Raw genomic sequence first — 18,227 nt, forward strand, 5'->3', positions numbered from 1 at the left:
TCAGGACAATATATTCATAGAAAAGATACATGGTTAGTTTTTTTCCCGCACAAATGTTTGTATCTTCAAACTAAAGGTTGATATCAAACCCATTTCCACTCTCTGAGATGCCCCATAAGCGTCTAAGGTGTTCATCATCAACCAGTAAAATTCTGTGTCCGGTTATCCAACAGAGATAAAAGCCTACAGAACCAACCAGAACATCATTCATTTCTTTACGCTGATTGAAAAAGTTAAGGAGTTTCTACATAACTAGTTACTCGTTATTTACATTTACACAACAGAAAAATAAGTAAAATATCAAAACGCATGTTGCTGAGGAACTACAACCAGCAAAGCATCTGTAGTCATTTACCGACTGACTGTTACAGAACCTTCCATACCCATCTTACACCGCTTTTGTTGTTTGTTTCATTTGTTTGTTCATTTATTAGTCTTAGAGTAGCCTATAGAGTTTACTATAGAAATGATACCATATTAAAACTGTAGCTACAGTCAGCACCTTCTGACCAATCAGACTGCAGAATGCTGATGTCTTCATAAAGGGTTCAAGTCACCTTGATACTTTTAGTGGTTTGTTTTTTACATTATCAACCATTTCAATCATCTGTTCTGTAGATGGCTTTCCAGGCTTACCTCAGTAGCTGGGCGTGAACAGGCACGTCTATACAGCAATGATACCTGAGCTGGAAAAATCATCCTTACAAAGCCTTAATGCAAACTTATATTAACCCTTTTTTCCCAGTACGCTAGTGTTCCAGTCTGCCTCTGGAATGGAAATCGACTTATGGGCCTGAAATAAAACGAGTCAGTTGGCTTTCAGTGTGTTTTAGACGTTACATAGAATTTTATTGGTTGAGCATAACACCTTCAGGATTTGGGGCATCTCAGAGAGCAGAAATGGGTTCGATAGCAACATTTAGTTTGAATATAGAAACATTTGTGTGGAACAAATTTTTGGGGTTTTTTTTGGAACTTTTCTATCGCCCCTAGTAGGCTAGATACAAACAGAACTACTTCTGAAACACTACAAAGCTCTGAGTGTCTACTTTCATAGATGAGCTTCATATTAATCACCACTGTGGAGTGAGACATGACAAATGATGGATACGAACACAACAAAAACGGGAGCAAACTCCATTCTACATCATTCATTTATAAATAAAAAAAGAAATTATAATTGTTGCTAAATTGCTGTAGTATAAAATCAGCAGCTGTTAAAGGAAAATGTCCTTCTTGATGTGGACTCTTCTTCTTTAACAGCATTGCTATTTATACTGACACGTAGATTTATCCGTACACTGGATAAACGATCTGATTGTTAGTTTTAGTCTTTATGATTTCCTAATAGTGGCTCTTTCTTCAAACTAATTTTGCTTTTTGTTTCTCTAAAGGTCAGATTAGCCATGCAGCTTAAGTGATCCGCTCGTCTAGAAACAGTTATCCTCATTAAGCCTTTAACCACAGGCTGCTTTCACAGGGATATTTTGGCGTCTGTGCGGCACTTTGACACGATAATTGCAAGAATGTTTACAGACGGATCTCAATTTTTCCTTCTGGTTTTGATGTAGAAATGTATTCAGTTGGTAAAACCTACATGTATAGATAGATAAATGGTTTGTTATCTATCTACTGTATATGTAACGGTGCCGGAGGGAGCTGTTTAGCAGATTTTATATCAATTTGATAGCTGTGCTAATATCTGAGCTAGCTAAGATTAAAAAACAACAACAACAACTAGAATGAACTGTTTTCATGTTAGAGTTTGAAGCAAAAGCTATCAGTTCACAAGCTGCTGATATTCCAGAGTAATCAAACTGTTCAACTGACAGGTGAATGGAAATGTTCAAAAAATAAATAAAAAAAGTTGGAAAAAAGGGACATTTTTGGCAAATAAAAATAGCAAATTCCTATAAAAGTAGAAGTAAAATAAATAAAATGGTGCTAAAAAGTACTTTATTTAATATTATTATACAGTCATTAACCAGAAATGCATTTATTATTAGAAATTCTCTACTTATTACTGTATTAATCTATCTGTAAATAAACATAACGTAAGAAAGCTAGATAACGTAAAAAGAGTATTTTTTTTTTTTCAGGCTTACCTTCATAAAAGAATGGACTAAAAATCCATCTGTAGGTTAGAAAATCTTAGAAAATACAAAATCGTGACAATCTTTAACAGTTTGTTGCTTTTGGTATGAAAAACCTCACGTTTGATTTAATGTTATTAACCTTATTATATATTACGACTTCATTACTGAAATATTACCACTTTATTACTTAAATATTGCGACTTCATTCTGGAAATTAGGATTTATTCACGAAATATTCTGACTTTATACAGTTTTTATACAGTGACCCTAAAATACCATCATCCTTTAGGACATGCTGTTATATGAAAATAACCAACTTATCATTGATTAATTTCCCATAACTGCACATGCAATGTGAACAAAAGGAGCCTTGGTTAATAGTAACAAACGCTACATAGTAACCGATTCGCTATATATAAGCAAAACGCATCACTCATTTTGTGATTATTATGGGCTGCTGGGATCGTAGCTGTGGGGTTTGTTTTGTCACCGTGGAAACCACAGCAGCCCCGGAACACATAATGTACAGCCTCACCCAGGAAAGCAGAGGGGAAGGAAGTACAAAGTCTATCGCCTGCAGCGATGTAAAAATGTAGACACACACACACACACACACACGCACACGCACAGGACATGCTGGGACACCTTCGGGCAGGGCGTGGAGGCTCTGCATTACTGAAAAACGACAGTCAGACAGTTTGTACACTTGTGGTGTGTGTGAGTGAGTGAGTGAGTGTGTGTGTGTGTGTGTGTGTGTAAGGAGTGCCAGCCACACCCTAACCTTTCTATGCGCAGTGTGTATGGATTGTGTGATTCAACAGTGAGTACTCCATGCACTCACTGTCTGAGTCTGATATGATTCTGTATTATTTTTTTCCTGTAATATGATTGCACATGCACTTTAAAGACTTTAATACACAGTCTTACGGTTTATAATCCGTGGTTGTTACTTTTATTTAAATTCCCTGTTCTTCAAGATTATGTATCCAGTAAACTCTCTCTCTCTCTCTCTCTCTCTCTCTCTCTATATATATATATATGTATATATATATATATATATATATATATATATATATATATATATATATATATATATATATATATATATATATATGTGTGTGTGTGTGTGTGTGTGTGTGTGTACACTAAGTTTTTAAAAATATTGTTTATTATAATATTGTATATATTTTATACTATAATATTTTTTAAATAATATATAATAATATATAATAAAATAATATAGCCCTATTTTTCTTTATAAGTAATTTACATGCAGTAATTATTCACTTACATTAATCTAAAATAAATTTAAGTACATAAACAAAATCCTAAAATCTTTGTTTTTTGTTGCTTTTTTCATTAACTCATCGTGTTAGCATCATTAAGGACAACTTATTAATCCGTGGAGATACCTTAACTTGCGGAAGATTGCGTGGAGTTTTTTTGTTTTGTTTTGTTTTTGTAAATAATTCTTTAGAATCTGAATTTGAATAATCCGCATATTGATGACGTCTGTCGCTAAAACATTAAAACTTCTTTTAACTAACGCGTTATACAGCATTTATTGAAAATGAACAAATGTTAAGTAACGTTTATTAAAAACAAACAAATGTTAAATAAATAATTATTAACATTAGCAAAATAATTACTCTGTAATAATTATATGTAACTATGGAAATGTTGATTGTTTTGAACTTTAAAATTAATCCACATGAATGAGGGACAAAATTCAGAGTTGCTTTTCAGTCTACAAGGACAAGCCAAAAATTTATTAAATAATTTTAAACAAACTATTAAGCAATTTGTGTCTTTATCAAGCTCAAAAGATGCTTTCTAGAAAAATCTAAATAATACAGTACTGATAAACGACTCAGTTGTATATATAAATGTATATATTGTGTGTGTGTGTGTGTGTGTGTACAAGTAATTAGTCTTTTGTGAGGACCAAATAAGGAGTAAAGGTCCTCATAAATATAGGACAGAATCATATATCCTCATAATGTCCTGGTCCAAACAAACCCATTTCCTCCTGGTTGTGTTTGGTTGTAGTCATAGCATTATTAAGCTACACAAATCTCTAGGTCAGTGGAGGGGAAATTGTGTGTGTGTGTGTGTGTGTGTGTGTGGTGCTCTGTTTGTGAGTGTATTTCCCCTGACGCAGGTATGAGCACATGTTCGGGGTGTGTCCGTCACTCACGGCGCTCTTAAAGCACCACCTGTCCACAAACACACACACACACACACACACACAGTTAGCTCAGACGCTACCAATAGAATGTTAGAGAGACACGTTAAGCCAGCGTTCTGGCTCCTCATCGGCTTTGCGTTATCGGATCTGTGTTTTGCCGGACCGAGACCTGCTCACAGGACGCCTCAGAGGCAACATGAACCTGGGACACGGCTGCACAACTACCCCATGCTAAACGACCAGGGGCAGCAGAGGATTCTTTTCCCTTCTCTTAGCGATTCAGGGGTTCAGAGGATTCAGATTCCTTCACTTAGTGATTTGGACACACAGAGGATTGAGATTCCTTTATTGGATGATGGACAGGTGACTAAGGTAAAGGTTTTGTGGCTTGGGTTTAAAAAACTCTTTAGTGGAATGTGATGTTTCTGCTTTGAAACACTCACTTTAGATCTTTCAGTAGATCATGCAGATTATATGACCTGAATGTGGGCTCAGGTTGTGTGCAGTTTTCTTTCCCGGGATTAAGATTTGTTTATTACTCATACATGAGGTAAACGTTTATGGAAACTGTGGAGTTTTGTGAGATGATCGACTACTAGTATTTACTCAAGACGTTTTTGTTTAAAGAGCTAAGACTATTTACCAGTGACTCCAGGAGTGTGATAATTAGCTCTTATAATTTAGAACAAGTCTATTATTTTTTAAAATCCTTTACTTTAGACTAAACACATATCAAGCTTTTAAAAAATGTGTTCATTCATGTCAGGCATTTTGCTCTGAGACCGAATGAGCTAATACACAAAATTAGCATCCATGCTAAAAGCCTGACTACCATTAGGACATTCTAGTGAGTTGCTTACTCAACTTTTTTTTTTTTTTAATAATTTTAAATATTTTATTTTTTTATCTTAATCATATTTTTATTTTTGATATTTTTTATTTAATCTTTTTATTTTTGCTATTTTCATTTTTTTTTTATCTTAAACGTCACTGAACACCAAAAAACATTTTTAAAAATCCTCACGTTTTTCTTTATCTTTGAGAAATTCTCCCACTTCAAGCTGGAAAATATTCCAGAGACGTTTAAAGTGTTAGAAAGTTGTTAAGGAGGAACAAGCATCCTTAAGCATGTGTTTCATTCTTTCTCTTTCTTTTCTCTCTCTTCATACAGAGATGCGCTCGCGGTTACTATAGAGACAGACATGGCCGCTGCGTTGCCTGTGCCTGTAATGGACTTTCAGAGGATTGTGAGGAGAGTACAGGGAGATGTCTGGTAAGAAAAAATGTATTTTAAGAAACTGTAAATATATTTCACGTTTTTTAGACTTCCTTTCTAAGCGGTAACTTATTCAATATAACACAAAAATGTCAGAATTTTTGCGATATGAAGGCTTTTCTCAGGACGGCACACACAGTATATCAGTATTCTTCTCTAATTTACACTGTTTTGAAGACTCACTGCATCCAGACGATCAGTTTATACATACACTATATTGCCAAAAGTATTCGCTCACCCATCCAAATAATCAGAATCAGGTGTTCCAATCACTTCCATGGCCACAGGTGTATAAAATCAAGCACCTAGGCATGCAGACTGTTTTTACAAACATTTGTGAAAGAATGGGTCGCTCTCAGGAGCTCAGTGAATTCCAGCGTGGAACTGTGATAGGATGCCACCTGTGCAACAAATCCAGTCGTGAAATTTCCTCGCTCCTAAATATTCCACAGTCAACTGTCAGCTGTATTATAAGAACGTGGAAGTGTTTGGGAACGACAGCAACTCAGCCACGAAGTGGTAGGTCACGTAAACTGACGGAGCGGGGTCAGCGGATGCTGAGGCACATAGTGCGAAGAGGTCGCCAACTTTCTGCAGACTCAATCGCTACAGACCTCCAAACTTCATGTGGCCTTCAGATTAGCTCAAGAACAGTGCGCAGAGAGCTTCATGGAATGGGTTTCCATGGCCGAGCAGCTGCATCCAAGCCATACATCACCAAGTGCAATGCAAAGCGTCGGATGCAGTGGTGTAAAGCACGCCGCCACTGGACTCTAGAGCAGTGGAGACGCGTTCTCTGGAGTGACGAATCGCGCTTCTCCATCTAGCAATCTGATGGACGAGTCTGGGTTTGGCGGTTGCCAGGAGAACGGTACTTGTCTGACTGCATTGTGCCAAGTGTAAAGTTTGGTGGAGGGGGGATTATGGTGTGGGGTTGTTTTTCAGGAGCTGGGCTTGGCCCCTTAATTCCAGTGAAAGGAACTCTGAATGCTTCAGCATAGCAAGACATTTTGGACAATTCCATGCTCCCAACTTTGTGGGAACAGTTTGGAGCTGGCCCCTTCCTCTTCCAACATGACTGTGCACCAGTGCACAAAGCAAGGTCCATAAAGACATGGATGACAGAGTCTGGTGTGGATGAACTTGACTGGCCTGCACAGAGTCCTGACCTCAACCCGATAGAACACCTTTGGGATGAATTAGAGCGGAGACTGAGAGCCAGGCCTTCTCGTCCAACATCAGTGTGTGACCTCACAAATGCGCTTCTGGAAGAATGATCAAAAATTCCCATAAACACACTCCTAAACCTTGTGGACAGCCTTCCCAGAAGAGTTGAAGCTGTTATAGCTGCAAAGGGTGGACCGACGTCATATTGAACCCTATGGATTAGGAATGGGATGTCACTTAAGTTCATATGCGAGTCAAGGCAGGTGAGCAAATACTTTTGGCAATATAGTGTATGTACCTGAATTGCATACTTTTAATATAGTAATAATGTTAAAATAATAATTAAAGCATGCAACTCTATAAGCTTGGCAGAGGTTTTGAGTATAGAACTATTCAAGTATCCCGAAAGTGATCACTGAACACTTTCAGAGCTATATACCAGACTATAAAAAAAATAAAATAAGAAATTTCCACCGGTTTTGCTGTGCTCATATTCAACGTTGATTTTATTTGTGATGTCACACTTCCCAGTAGTGGTTACTGTCCCATATGAAAGACATAGGACAATTTTCTTTACCTTATAGGGTTAAGTTTTTATTTATTTATTTATTTATTTATTTATTGATTGATTGTGAAAGATGTTCACATTTCACCATCAAAAAAATAGCCTTAAGTTCTGCCGTCCATTTTATTTTCACCTGTACCCAAGTTATTGTAGAGAAGTGTGCTACTCTATATACAGAAACCCAACAGTGCGATAAACTGATCCGATCGTTTACACTAATTAAAAAAATCAGATAAGTCAATTTAAAGCCAGTGTACTGGGAGAATAGGTTTCGAAATTTGTGTATAATGTCGGGACTGGATTCATTTCTTCCTGTAAGTGAGATACCAAATGGCTGTAGTGTGACCGAACAGATCCTAATGCATTTAAATCAGAACTCAGTAAGACAGCAGATGTTGTTGTTGTTGTTTGTTTGTTTGTTTGTTTGTTTGTTTGCTTTTTTCCCCCACAAATTTGCACACACATGTACCTGGTGATACCAAAAACAGCTGAAAACACAGATCTCAAGTCTTCAGTCCTGTCATATGAGCTAAATGTGATAAAGACTTGCATGGTTCATACAGACGATAGAGTTTCCAAAAAAGAAAATAAAAGAGCACATGTACTTGTGCTGCAGGTTACAGGCTCTTACTGTGGCCCTACAGGTACAGTCTGGTGTTTAATGAAGCTGTTTAATAAGTGTGTTAGAGCAGGAAGACTCTGCTTTTTCAATTCGAGAGTAATTCAGAGCCCTCTTCAGTGCGCTACAATCCACATTCTCTTCAATCAGATCAGGAATTAGATAAGTGCAGGAGCAGACAGATGACTGGGAGAACAGAGATGTACAGATATGTGTGTATAAAAATAAAAGCATCAGGGTTTTTTTTTATTTATTTATTTTTTTTATGAATTCCAGACAATCAGCATGTGGAAAAGCAAGAATTTCTCACTGAGGTGTTGATTTTTTTCTGAACTGTTATTTGACAGAACTGCCAGGAAAACACAGCCGGAGATCACTGCGAGCGCTGTAAAGACGGTTACTATGGCAACGCCGCTCTGAGGACCTGCACGATCTGTCCATGTCCACTTCGTCTGGAGAGCAACAAGTAAGAGAGACCACACAGAGCTGACGCTGAATTTTCATTAAATTTTACTAGTAAAGTGCAGGTGATTTCGATGAATTCATCGAGTACACACAAAAAATAAAACTACAAGCATTATCTTCTAAAGAAAATAAAAGTCTAGACTAAGAGAGACAGGTTGTTTTTATGGAGTTGAAAACAAAAAACTTTTGGTGAATGAAACACCAGTAATAATAATAATTAAAACTTAAATTAAACAAATGGAATTTCCACTTTTTATTCTTGAAAATGTTACATAATTATATTAAAGTTATCTTTGATTTTTTTTTAAATTTTTTAATTTTTTATTTTATTTTATTTATTTATTTCTTTTTTGCTAGAACAATTTTCCACTTTTTCAAATATATTCCATTCTCAACTAAATAATTCAACTAAGGATTTATTTTAGTCTAACAAAATTTGTTTTTAGCTTAATTAATTAATTAATTTTTTTGTTTAGAAATTCTCAATTTTGTTGATTTTCTTCCTATTCATATTTTGATTTTAAACCTTTTTATATCCATTTTTTATCTAACAAAATGAAAATGGCTTATTTGTTGGTTAATTTATTTAAATACAGTCTTTTTTATGTGTTTTTATTCGAAATGTTTTCGACAATTTATTATCAAAATTTATGACAATTTATGAAAATGTTTTTAGTCTAACAAATTGAGCCAATTTTTAGAATATTTTTTTTTCTGCACCTTTAGACCTTGGTTAAGTTCTGAAGCCAGTTTTAATTCCAAAAAAATCTGTAAATTATATAAAAAAAAAAATGCATTGACAATTTTTAAGTGCTTTACTTTATATGTTGTGTCTTTAGTTGTTGTTTGAATGCAGCCAGTGACTCAGTTGCTTGGACATCTAGGGAAAGTCCATTCCATCGTCTAGGAGCCAGAACAGACAGAGTCCTGGCGTTTTTATACATTAAGTGTGTGATGAACTCATGACTCGTGTGTGTTTTCTCAGCTTCGCTGTGGGCTGCAGTGAGGTAGCTGGAAGAATTCGGTGTCAGTGTAAGCCGGGATATACAGGAGAATCGTGTGAGAGGTGAGTTTCTCTCCTGAGCAAATGTTCTGAGAGTGAACGCTCCTTTCTAATGAATCTTTTATACACAAGGTGTGTTTCAGTGGGTGATTTATGAGTGAAAAACAAACAAAAAAAACCCATCATTTCCCCCCCCAAAACAAAAAATTCATACACAAAATACAACCCGAATACCAAAAAATCCATTAAAAATAAATAAATGAATAAACAAATATTAAACAATAATAGTATATAATAAAAAACACCTGAAGTAGTATGCAATACAGTAAAATATTATGTAATAAAAAAAGTCATAGAATCATTGAAGAAAAACACAAACATGAAAGAAAAAACAAACCCAGAATCATTCCCAAAATAAAGCCACACATAAATCACAGATTTTATCCAAAATATCATATAAAAAAAAATCAAAAACTAATTTTCTGAATAAAGTCAGGATAAAATTAACCATAATCATAAAAAAATATTTTTAAAAAATTAATGATTAAAAATCCTAATTTTTTTTTTTTTTTTTTTTTTAAAAAAGAATGATTATCATGAAAACATTTTCTCTTTCTGTATTCATGGCTTGATTTGTCATTTTTGCTCAGACCTTTTTTTTTAAATACAATTTGCCATGAAATGTTGAGTGTGTAACTGTTAAACATTTTCCTCAGGTGTGCTCCCGGGTATTTCGGCAGACCAGAGGAATATGGGGGCAGATGTCAGCCGTGCAACTGCAACGGAAACTCCTGCTCTCCCACCACTGGGGGTACATCTCTCTACGACTTCCATAATAAACCATCATAAATAAAGCTATATTATTATTCGATTTATTTTTGACTAATCACCTGCATTAATCCTTACTCCTTCCCTTCTAGTGTGCAATTACATCCAGGACCCAAAAGACACGAACCCGGCTGAGGAATGCACAGGTACGCTGCTCTTCACTCTGCAGTCTCTGTTCAGAAGAATTCACGTGGAACGAAAACCAGCATGATGTTTATCTGAGTCTGTTTCTGTCTCTCAGAATGTGACAGCTGCGCTCAGACATTACTAAACGAACTGGAGAAGCTGGACGCTGAACTGATGCGGCTCAAGGTGCAGCTGGATTCGCTCAGTTCCAGCTCCGAGGCTCAGCGGCGTCTCAAAGAGCTCGAGAAAGCCATCACTGATGTGAAGGTATTTATTTATCGTCGATTTTTGGTTTGGCTTCACGTCCGTGTATCAAATGAGCAGCACTGAAATAGCGTTTTCTCAGAACCTGGTGACATCGTACACGGCTGATGTGAGAAAGCTGAGGCCTAAAGTGAGCGAGCTGGAGCAAGATGTTCGCACTCTGACGCGAGACATTGACAGGCTGAAGCAGGAGGTACGGTACTTTAGGTCTGTTTGAGAAAAATAACCTTCAGTGAAATGTCACCTAATGTCAACATTGTAATTGTTTATTCATATTTCTACATCTAAGGCTGAGAAGGGATCAAGCGAGGCTCAGAAGGTGGTTAAAAATGTAGAAAACACACACAACAAAGCTAAAGATCTCAACACCCAGGTGCTGGATATGCTCAGGAAAATCCAAGGTAAGCACACACACACACACACACACACACACACACACACTAGTTGTGCCATGTGTATCTGTCTCTGACATCAACGTCACTGTGCTTCGTCTCTCAGAGCTCCTGAAGCAGTTGAGTGATCCGTCACTGGGCGGCAGCAGCACATTTCCTTCAGGAGATGTGGACAAAATGCTGAAGGAGGCCGAGCGACTGGTGCAGGAGATGCAGGACAGGAGCTTCACACCTCAGAAGGAAGCAGCAGAAAAGGAGCTGGACGAGGCAAAGAAACGTACGTCTGCTTACCAACTTGCTCTGTTCACACACAGCGGTTTTCTTTATTTTTTATTTATTTATTTATTTATTTATTTATTTATTTATTTATTTATTAATTAATAATTAAAAAAAGTGATAGTTTATAACTTTGGGGTATTGTTATAGGAAAGATATCATAATCTTATTGTGTGTGTGTGTGTGTGTGTGTCCTGCAGTCCTTGATTACATTAAGAACAACTGCACCAAGCAGTTTAACGAGAACCAGGCAGCAGCCGAGAGGATCAGGGGACTCCTGAGCAACTACGAGGACAAGCTGAAGGAGCTGGAAAAGGCACTGAAGGAAGCCAGTGAGACGGTGCAGAAAGCCAACACGCAGAACACTCGCAACACCGAGACCCTCAGCGATCAGCTGGTACGAACTCCTATCATGTATCACATGTGCGAATGCTCACACCTTCACCTCTTTACTGAAATCTTTCATGTCTCCACTTCAGAAACGTATTAACAGTTTGGAGAAAGAGAAAAGCAACGTGGAGAAGGACATCGCTTTGGCGAAGCAGCAGCTAAACAATGTTGAGGATCTGCTGAAGATGCTCACGGACAGTAAGAAGGTAACGTCTCAGGGAACGTACAAGCAACGTTTCTCTTGCGTTTCTCAGACTCCACCTCTTTCAGAGGACTTTTGTTCTGTTCATTCTTAAACTTTTATTTATTTATTTTTTTTGCTGTCAGGAGTATGAGCAGATCGCCGCAGAGCTGGACGGTGCGAAGGGCAGGCTGACGGAGCGAGTCAACAGCATCTCGCAGACGTCGGCTCAGGAGAAGCTGGTGAAGGACGCTGAGGATCATGCAGCTCTGCTCAACAAGCTGGCTAATGAGCTACAGCAGTAAGAACTGTTTCATTTGCTTTGTGTTTAATCTGAGCGACATGCTGTAACAGGAAACATGACCCAGTTCTGCCTGCTGGAAACAACAACAACGATAACAGCAAAAAAATATAAATACAGTCACGGTCTCTCTCTCCTAAATGTGTTGTCTGGCCATATAACAAACTCTTTAAGCTTGTGCATTAAACAGCATTTGATTTGTTCTATCTTTGTTTGATCTTCACACACCTGAGTACAGATGTTATTGCTATGGCAACCAGTATAGGTACGCCTACTGACAACTTCATAGTATAGGGACTGGTGACCAGACATGGAGATTATTTGTACAGTACCCTTTTTCCAGATGGCAGGAGGGTGAAAAGTGTGTGTAAGGTGGGTGTGGGGTTGTCCACAATGATGTTGGCTTTGCAGATGTGGTATAAATGTCCATAATAGAAGGAAGAGAGCCTTGCATTCCAAGATGGTGCAATTCCTGAACTAGGCAGTCATGCAGCTGCTCAGGATGCTCTTGATGGTCCCTCTGTAAAATGTCAATGTGGGGTTGGAGATGGCTTTTCCTCAGCCTTCAGAGAAAGTAGAGATGCTGCTGTGCTTTCTTGCTGATGGAGCTGGTGTTCATTGTCCAGGTGAACACCAAGAAATTTGGTGCTCATGATGATCTCCATAGAAGATCTGTTGATGTTCAGCAGAGAGGGGTCACTCTGTGCTCTTCTGATATTGACAACCATCTCTTTTGTTTTGTTTTGTGCTATTGCACGTCCTTTCTGTGCGTTGACTCGTCATTCTTGATGATGAGACCCACCACATTGTGTCATCTGCGAACTTGATAAGATGATTCGAGTTGTGCATTGCTACACAGTCATGGATCAGCAAAGTAAACATCAGTGGAGTACACATGCAGACTTGCAGGGCCCCAGTGCTCAGTCTCAGTCTCCCTGTCAGGAAGTACAAGATCGTGAGACTTGCATTTCTTCTGCTTCACCAGCCGTCGTCGGGACTGCGCACTACTTTGACGGACCTCCAGCGGCAACTAAATAGCCTTACAGCACCTGTGTCCAACCAGCATGGAAATACAGCCCACGGTTACAAAACACGTAGTGCTAGCTTTTCTCACTCCACTGTAGCACAGTCTCATGGACCAGGTGCGAATGGCTTGTGGTAAAGAGGAGGTTAAAGGGCACACACACGACGAGGGTGGGATTCGAACCCACGCGTGCAGAGCACAAGGGATTAGCAGTCCATCGCCTTAACCTCTCGGCCACCTCGTCAGGCGTCTGCCAGCTTGTCAGGGATCAGCCTGGCACCCACGCCCGAAAGTCCACAGAAAAACACGACGATTCCATTTCGACGTTGACCAAATGTTTAAACAAGACTTCCGAAAGCAATTGGATCCCATCCCACGTGGATTAGCAGTCTGTCTCCTTAACCTCTTGGTGTCCTAGGTCACCCACATGACCTTACACCTCAAATCACCTGGGACTTGCACTCCATTGCCCAAGCCTCTCGGCCACCACTTCTTATATTGTTTTTTTTTAATCTCAGTTCAATTGTTATTTCATTGGTAGCCCATGACAGTGGTAAGGGCACAACTGACACCACCTGCACACGTTTTTTTTGCACCTTTCTGTAGTTGTTGGGACTTGCTGTTTTAAAAACATGAACCAGTTTAGCCAGGCAGCGCCTCTAGTTGCCGAAACCCGGGATTGAACCAGGGACCTTTAGATCTTCAGTCTAACGCTCTCCCAACTGAGCTACTTCGGCTTGTTTGGCATGGTCGCAGGAGGCCTGCCAGGTCTGGAAAGAGTGCTGCTCTGGCAGGTGGTCATAATGTTTGTACCATGCATGATTCCTTTACCAGATGTGCTTCAAGATCCAAGACGGCCTTAGCCTCTTGTTGACATAGTTTGCTCATATCAACTTAAAAATAAATAAATACTGCTATACTGCTACACATGCTGAGTTTCTTGTGTGTGTGTGTGTGTGTGTGTCTATACGTGTATGCGCATCCCCTATTCAGGGCCATACAGAACTCGAGTGGCCGAGCTGACGTGAAGGATGCCCTCGCCGCCGTCGACGCCTACAAAAACATCACAGAGGCAATAAAGGCAGCCGAGGAGGCAGCAAAGAAGGCCAAGGAGGCAGCTGACAAGGCGCTAAATGTAAGGGAGTAAAACCACTGTGTGTGTGTGTGTGTGTGTGTGTGTTGTGCAGTTATCATCTAGCAAAACATTAAAAAGTAAGTTATTGTATTTAAAATATAAACTTAAAAATTTGTAATCCATGTTTATTGTGTTTTTCATGTATTTAAATTAATTAATTAATTGTTTATTCATTTATTTATTTTTAGGATGCCACTGGGGGTGATATAAGCCAGAGGGCAAAGGATCTGAAAGACCAAAGCACAGAACTACAGAAAGAGGCTAACCAAGCTGAGAAAGATGTGAAGAGTGAGTAAATGTACAAGCTTATTGTTTTATTTTATGATGATGGGGTTAAAACTGTCCGTTTTCACTCAGTTGATCATTTTTGTTTTTATGTTTAAATTTAAATGTGAATCATGTGGACGGTTTGTTTGTTTGTTTGTTTGTTTGTTTATTTATTTATTCATTCATTCATTCATTCATTCATTCATTCATTCATTCATTCATTCATTCATTCATTCAACTTCAGAGCTAAAAACTGACCTGAAGGATCAGAAACAGCGTTTAGACGACGCCGAAAAGAAGAAAGCCCAGCTGGAGAAAGCTCTGGTTGACATCAACAAGGATCTAAACAGCATTCAGAGAGGCAGGAGAAACCTCTTTAAATCTGAATATTAAAACAGAGATTTACTGTAACATGGAGATGTGTTTATAGTGTGTGTATTCAGGAGATAAACTCCTGTTTCCTCTCTTCACGTAGATGACATTGCTACAATGATCGATATCGCCAAGAAAACTGCACAAGCAGCGAACGCTTCGGCCAGCGACACGATGAACAAGCTGAAGGACATAAACGCAGAAATCGATGCTATTAAAGCGCTAAACCTGGGCGGCTCTTCAAACCAGACCGGCATCGACAGCCTGCTCAGTGACGTGGACAATGCGGGTGAGTGGAAAGTCTTCCATGTTGTGCTTATGTTAAATAACATGATAAGTGTGTGCTGACAAATCGGATTGATTTCCCTCACACACAGTGAAAAACCTGAGCAACTCCATCCCGTCCCTGCTGGATAAATTCAATCAGGTGGAGAAGCTCAGCTCTGAAATCGACCCCAACAACAACATCTCCTACAACATCATGCGCATTAAAGAGCTGATCGAGGAAGCACGCGGTGCTGCCAACAGGGTGAGAGCACTGCACACAACATTGAGAAAACACTTTATATAACCGACTCACAAACCGCTGTGTCACTAATCTACACCCTTACAATCTCCGGGGGGTTCAGTTAGCATCACGCTGACATTACAGTGGCGCTGAACTCTTAGGGAACACAGACTCTTTAATTAAAGTTGACGCTTTAAAATGGACTCTTTATTTAAATTCGACTCTTTAATTAAAATCAACTCTAATTAAAGTTGACTCTTTTTACTTAAATTCAACTCTTTAATTAAAGTTGACTCTTTAATTAAAGTTGACTCTTTAAATTTGACTCTTCACTTAAATTTGACTCTTTAATTGAACCCAAATCTTTAATTAAAGTTGACTCTTTAAAGTTGACTCTTTTTACTTAAATTTGACTCTTTACAGTTGACTCTTTTTACTTAAATTTGACTCTTTAATTAAAGTTGACTCTTTAAATTTGACTCTTTTTACTTAAATTTGACTCTTTAAAGTTGACTCTTTTTACTTAAATTTGACTCTTTAATTGAAACCAAACCTTTAATTAAAGTTGACTCTTTTTTACTGAAATTTGACTCTTTAAAGTTGACTCTTTTTACTTAAATTCGATTCTTTACAGTTGACTCTTTTACTTAAATTTGACTCTTTAATTAAAGTTGACTCTTTAAATTTGACTCTTTTTACTTAAATTTGACTCTTTAAAGTTGACTCTTTAATTAAAGTTGACTCTTTAAAGTTGACTCTTTTTACTTAAATTTGACTCTTTAATTAAAGTTGACTCTTTAAAGTTGACTCTTTTTACTTAAATTTGACTCTTTAATTAAAGTTGACTCTTTAAAGTTGACTCTTTTACTTAAATTTGACTCTTTAATTGAAACCAAACCTTTAATTAAAGTTGACTCTCCACTCTCCTGAATCCTTATCAGATTCCTCTGCCCATGAAATTCACTGGTTTGGAGCATGTGGAGCTTCGACTCCCCCAAACCCTGGATGACTTGCGAGCCTTCACGTCGATGAGTCTCCTCCTCCAGCGTGACGATAGTCAAGTCGAGAGCCGAGGGGACGGCAGGCGGCGACGTCGCCAGAGCCCCGGAGACAACGGAGATCTGTTTATTCTCTACCTCGGCAGCAAGGACGTGAGTGAAATCTTTTAAGTCCATTCAGGGGGTGTTCGTTATACAGGAGCATGTGGGAGATGCTCGGGACCTGTCCTCAGCACCAAGAGAATAATATCACGGGGTCAGGACCACACTGTGTTTAACCCAGTTCAGTGTCAGCTGGAGCACAGTTTTAGTTTTAAAATTTAAAAATAGTAATAAGTTATTTTTAAAGAACAGACTGAAAGATTTCCATTTTAAATCAAATTCCCAAAACAATGATTTTTTTGTACTTTGAAATGTGGTGTCTGATTGATTTTTAATTCATTTTTATACTTTATTCAGAATTAGTTTGAAGCTAAACTTATTTTTTCTTTTCTTTGTTTATTCATGGCTTTCATATTTGAATTTTGTTATTTATTTGTACGGTCTGTTGAGGAGTAGACCGAGTTTTCATGTCACTGCAAGTTGTGTACTGTGTATAATTTCGTACATGACAGATAAATTCTTGAATCTTGAATCTAGAAAAAAACAAACAAACAAATAATAACCCTCATGACTTAAGCATGACCGAATGTCTGACTGATTCAGACCCAGACTTAAAATATATCTTTATCCCAATTATTATATTTTGTTTAAAAAGAACCATTTCCTTGTTTCCTTGTTACATATATGTGTGTGTGTGTGTGTGTGTAAATAATTCAATAATCTTAAATTGAATTTTAATCTGCTTTTAAAATGCTTTATCCTGCAGGTGACTAAGGACTACCTCGGCATGGCTCTGAGAAAAAACGTCCTCTATTTCGTTTACAAGCTGAACGGAGACGTTAAGGAGATCATGTCCTCAGACATCACGCTGTCCAAACCGGATCGGGTGTACTTCGATAAAGTGGATATGCGCAGGTTGGGCCACTGAACGCTTCCATCATATTACTGAAACGCTAAGACGAGAAATCTGGGATCATTCTACGGATAGAGTCTATAAATAAATCTACCATAAAGAAAAAGGGTTAAATCGGTGTGTAAGGGAAGAGTAAGGGGTCACATGAGTCATGTTCGAGTCATCAAGCACATCATTTGTATTCATTTGTGTTCATTTGTATTCTAATTTCTGGTGCATCAGATTCCAGATCATATACCTGAATTCAAACAAAATGAAATTTCTCTCTTCAGGATTTACGAAGATGCTCAGGTCAATCTCACAAAGCTTTTCACAACCAATACCCCAGACCCAGAAATCACAAATTCTGAGCAGGGAGACTCGCTTTATAACCTGCTGGACCTCCATCCCAGTGAAGCAGTCTTCTACGTCGGAGGTTACCCGAAAGACTTCACTGTAAGTGTGTTTACTGCGTGTAATGAATGCTGCGTTTGATATATTAGATTATTTTTTCTTCAACATTAAAATGACTTTCCTCTTTTGTAGCCTCCGGCACCTCTTAATTACCCCGGATACAAGGGCTGTATTGAGTTCAACATGTTTAACGAGAGGTTTATGAGTCTGTACAACTTTAAGTCGCTGGGACCCGAGAATGTCACCTTAGAGATCCCGTGCAAGAGGTACAGTGCTTTATTCCTCTTATACCTCTGTTTTATGCATTTAAAGCTAGGTGTAATGTTCTAGAAAGTCAGCAAGCATGAAACAGGAAGTCAGAATGCTTGAACAATTTAC

At 38.1% G+C, this 18,227-nt stretch overlaps 1 protein-coding gene and 2 non-coding genes across 5 annotated transcripts in view; 1 reads left to right on the top strand and 2 right to left on the bottom strand.

Moving 5' to 3' along the window:
- si:ch211-241e1.3 (laminin subunit alpha-3) overlaps nucleotides 1–18,227 on the top strand; it is a 103,696-nt gene that overhangs the window by 70,649 nt on the left and 14,820 nt on the right. For all 3 annotated transcript variants that reach the window (XM_058395024.1, XM_058395025.1, XM_058395026.1), the window contains exons 41-61: nucleotides 5,456–5,557; nucleotides 8,259–8,377; nucleotides 9,362–9,442; nucleotides 10,096–10,190; nucleotides 10,300–10,353; nucleotides 10,449–10,600; nucleotides 10,680–10,790; nucleotides 10,887–10,998; nucleotides 11,096–11,266; nucleotides 11,466–11,662; nucleotides 11,745–11,861; nucleotides 11,983–12,137; nucleotides 14,155–14,296; nucleotides 14,485–14,584; nucleotides 14,808–14,924; nucleotides 15,039–15,224; nucleotides 15,313–15,464; nucleotides 16,385–16,594; nucleotides 17,310–17,458; nucleotides 17,729–17,891; nucleotides 17,982–18,115. In XM_058395024.1, the coding sequence (XP_058251007.1) occupies nucleotides 5,456–5,557; nucleotides 8,259–8,377; nucleotides 9,362–9,442; nucleotides 10,096–10,190; nucleotides 10,300–10,353; nucleotides 10,449–10,600; nucleotides 10,680–10,790; nucleotides 10,887–10,998; nucleotides 11,096–11,266; nucleotides 11,466–11,662; nucleotides 11,745–11,861; nucleotides 11,983–12,137; nucleotides 14,155–14,296; nucleotides 14,485–14,584; nucleotides 14,808–14,924; nucleotides 15,039–15,224; nucleotides 15,313–15,464; nucleotides 16,385–16,594; nucleotides 17,310–17,458; nucleotides 17,729–17,891; nucleotides 17,982–18,115 (2,819 nt within the window). The remainder of the gene's footprint in view (nucleotides 1–5,455; nucleotides 5,558–8,258; nucleotides 8,378–9,361; nucleotides 9,443–10,095; nucleotides 10,191–10,299; nucleotides 10,354–10,448; nucleotides 10,601–10,679; nucleotides 10,791–10,886; nucleotides 10,999–11,095; nucleotides 11,267–11,465; nucleotides 11,663–11,744; nucleotides 11,862–11,982; nucleotides 12,138–14,154; nucleotides 14,297–14,484; nucleotides 14,585–14,807; nucleotides 14,925–15,038; nucleotides 15,225–15,312; nucleotides 15,465–16,384; nucleotides 16,595–17,309; nucleotides 17,459–17,728; nucleotides 17,892–17,981; nucleotides 18,116–18,227) is intronic.
- trnas-gcu (transfer RNA serine (anticodon GCU)) lies at nucleotides 13,324–13,405 on the bottom strand. Its single transcript has one exon. It is a non-coding gene; the product is annotated as a tRNA-Ser (tRNA).
- On the bottom strand, nucleotides 13,826–13,898 carry trnaf-gaa (transfer RNA phenylalanine (anticodon GAA)). The gene has a single exon. It is a non-coding gene; the product is annotated as a tRNA-Phe (tRNA).

The sequence above is a fragment of the Hemibagrus wyckioides genome, linkage group LG07 (genome assembly GCF_019097595.1).
Source record: "Hemibagrus wyckioides isolate EC202008001 linkage group LG07, SWU_Hwy_1.0, whole genome shotgun sequence".
NCBI classification, from domain to species: Eukaryota; Metazoa; Chordata; class Actinopteri; order Siluriformes; family Bagridae; genus Hemibagrus; species Hemibagrus wyckioides.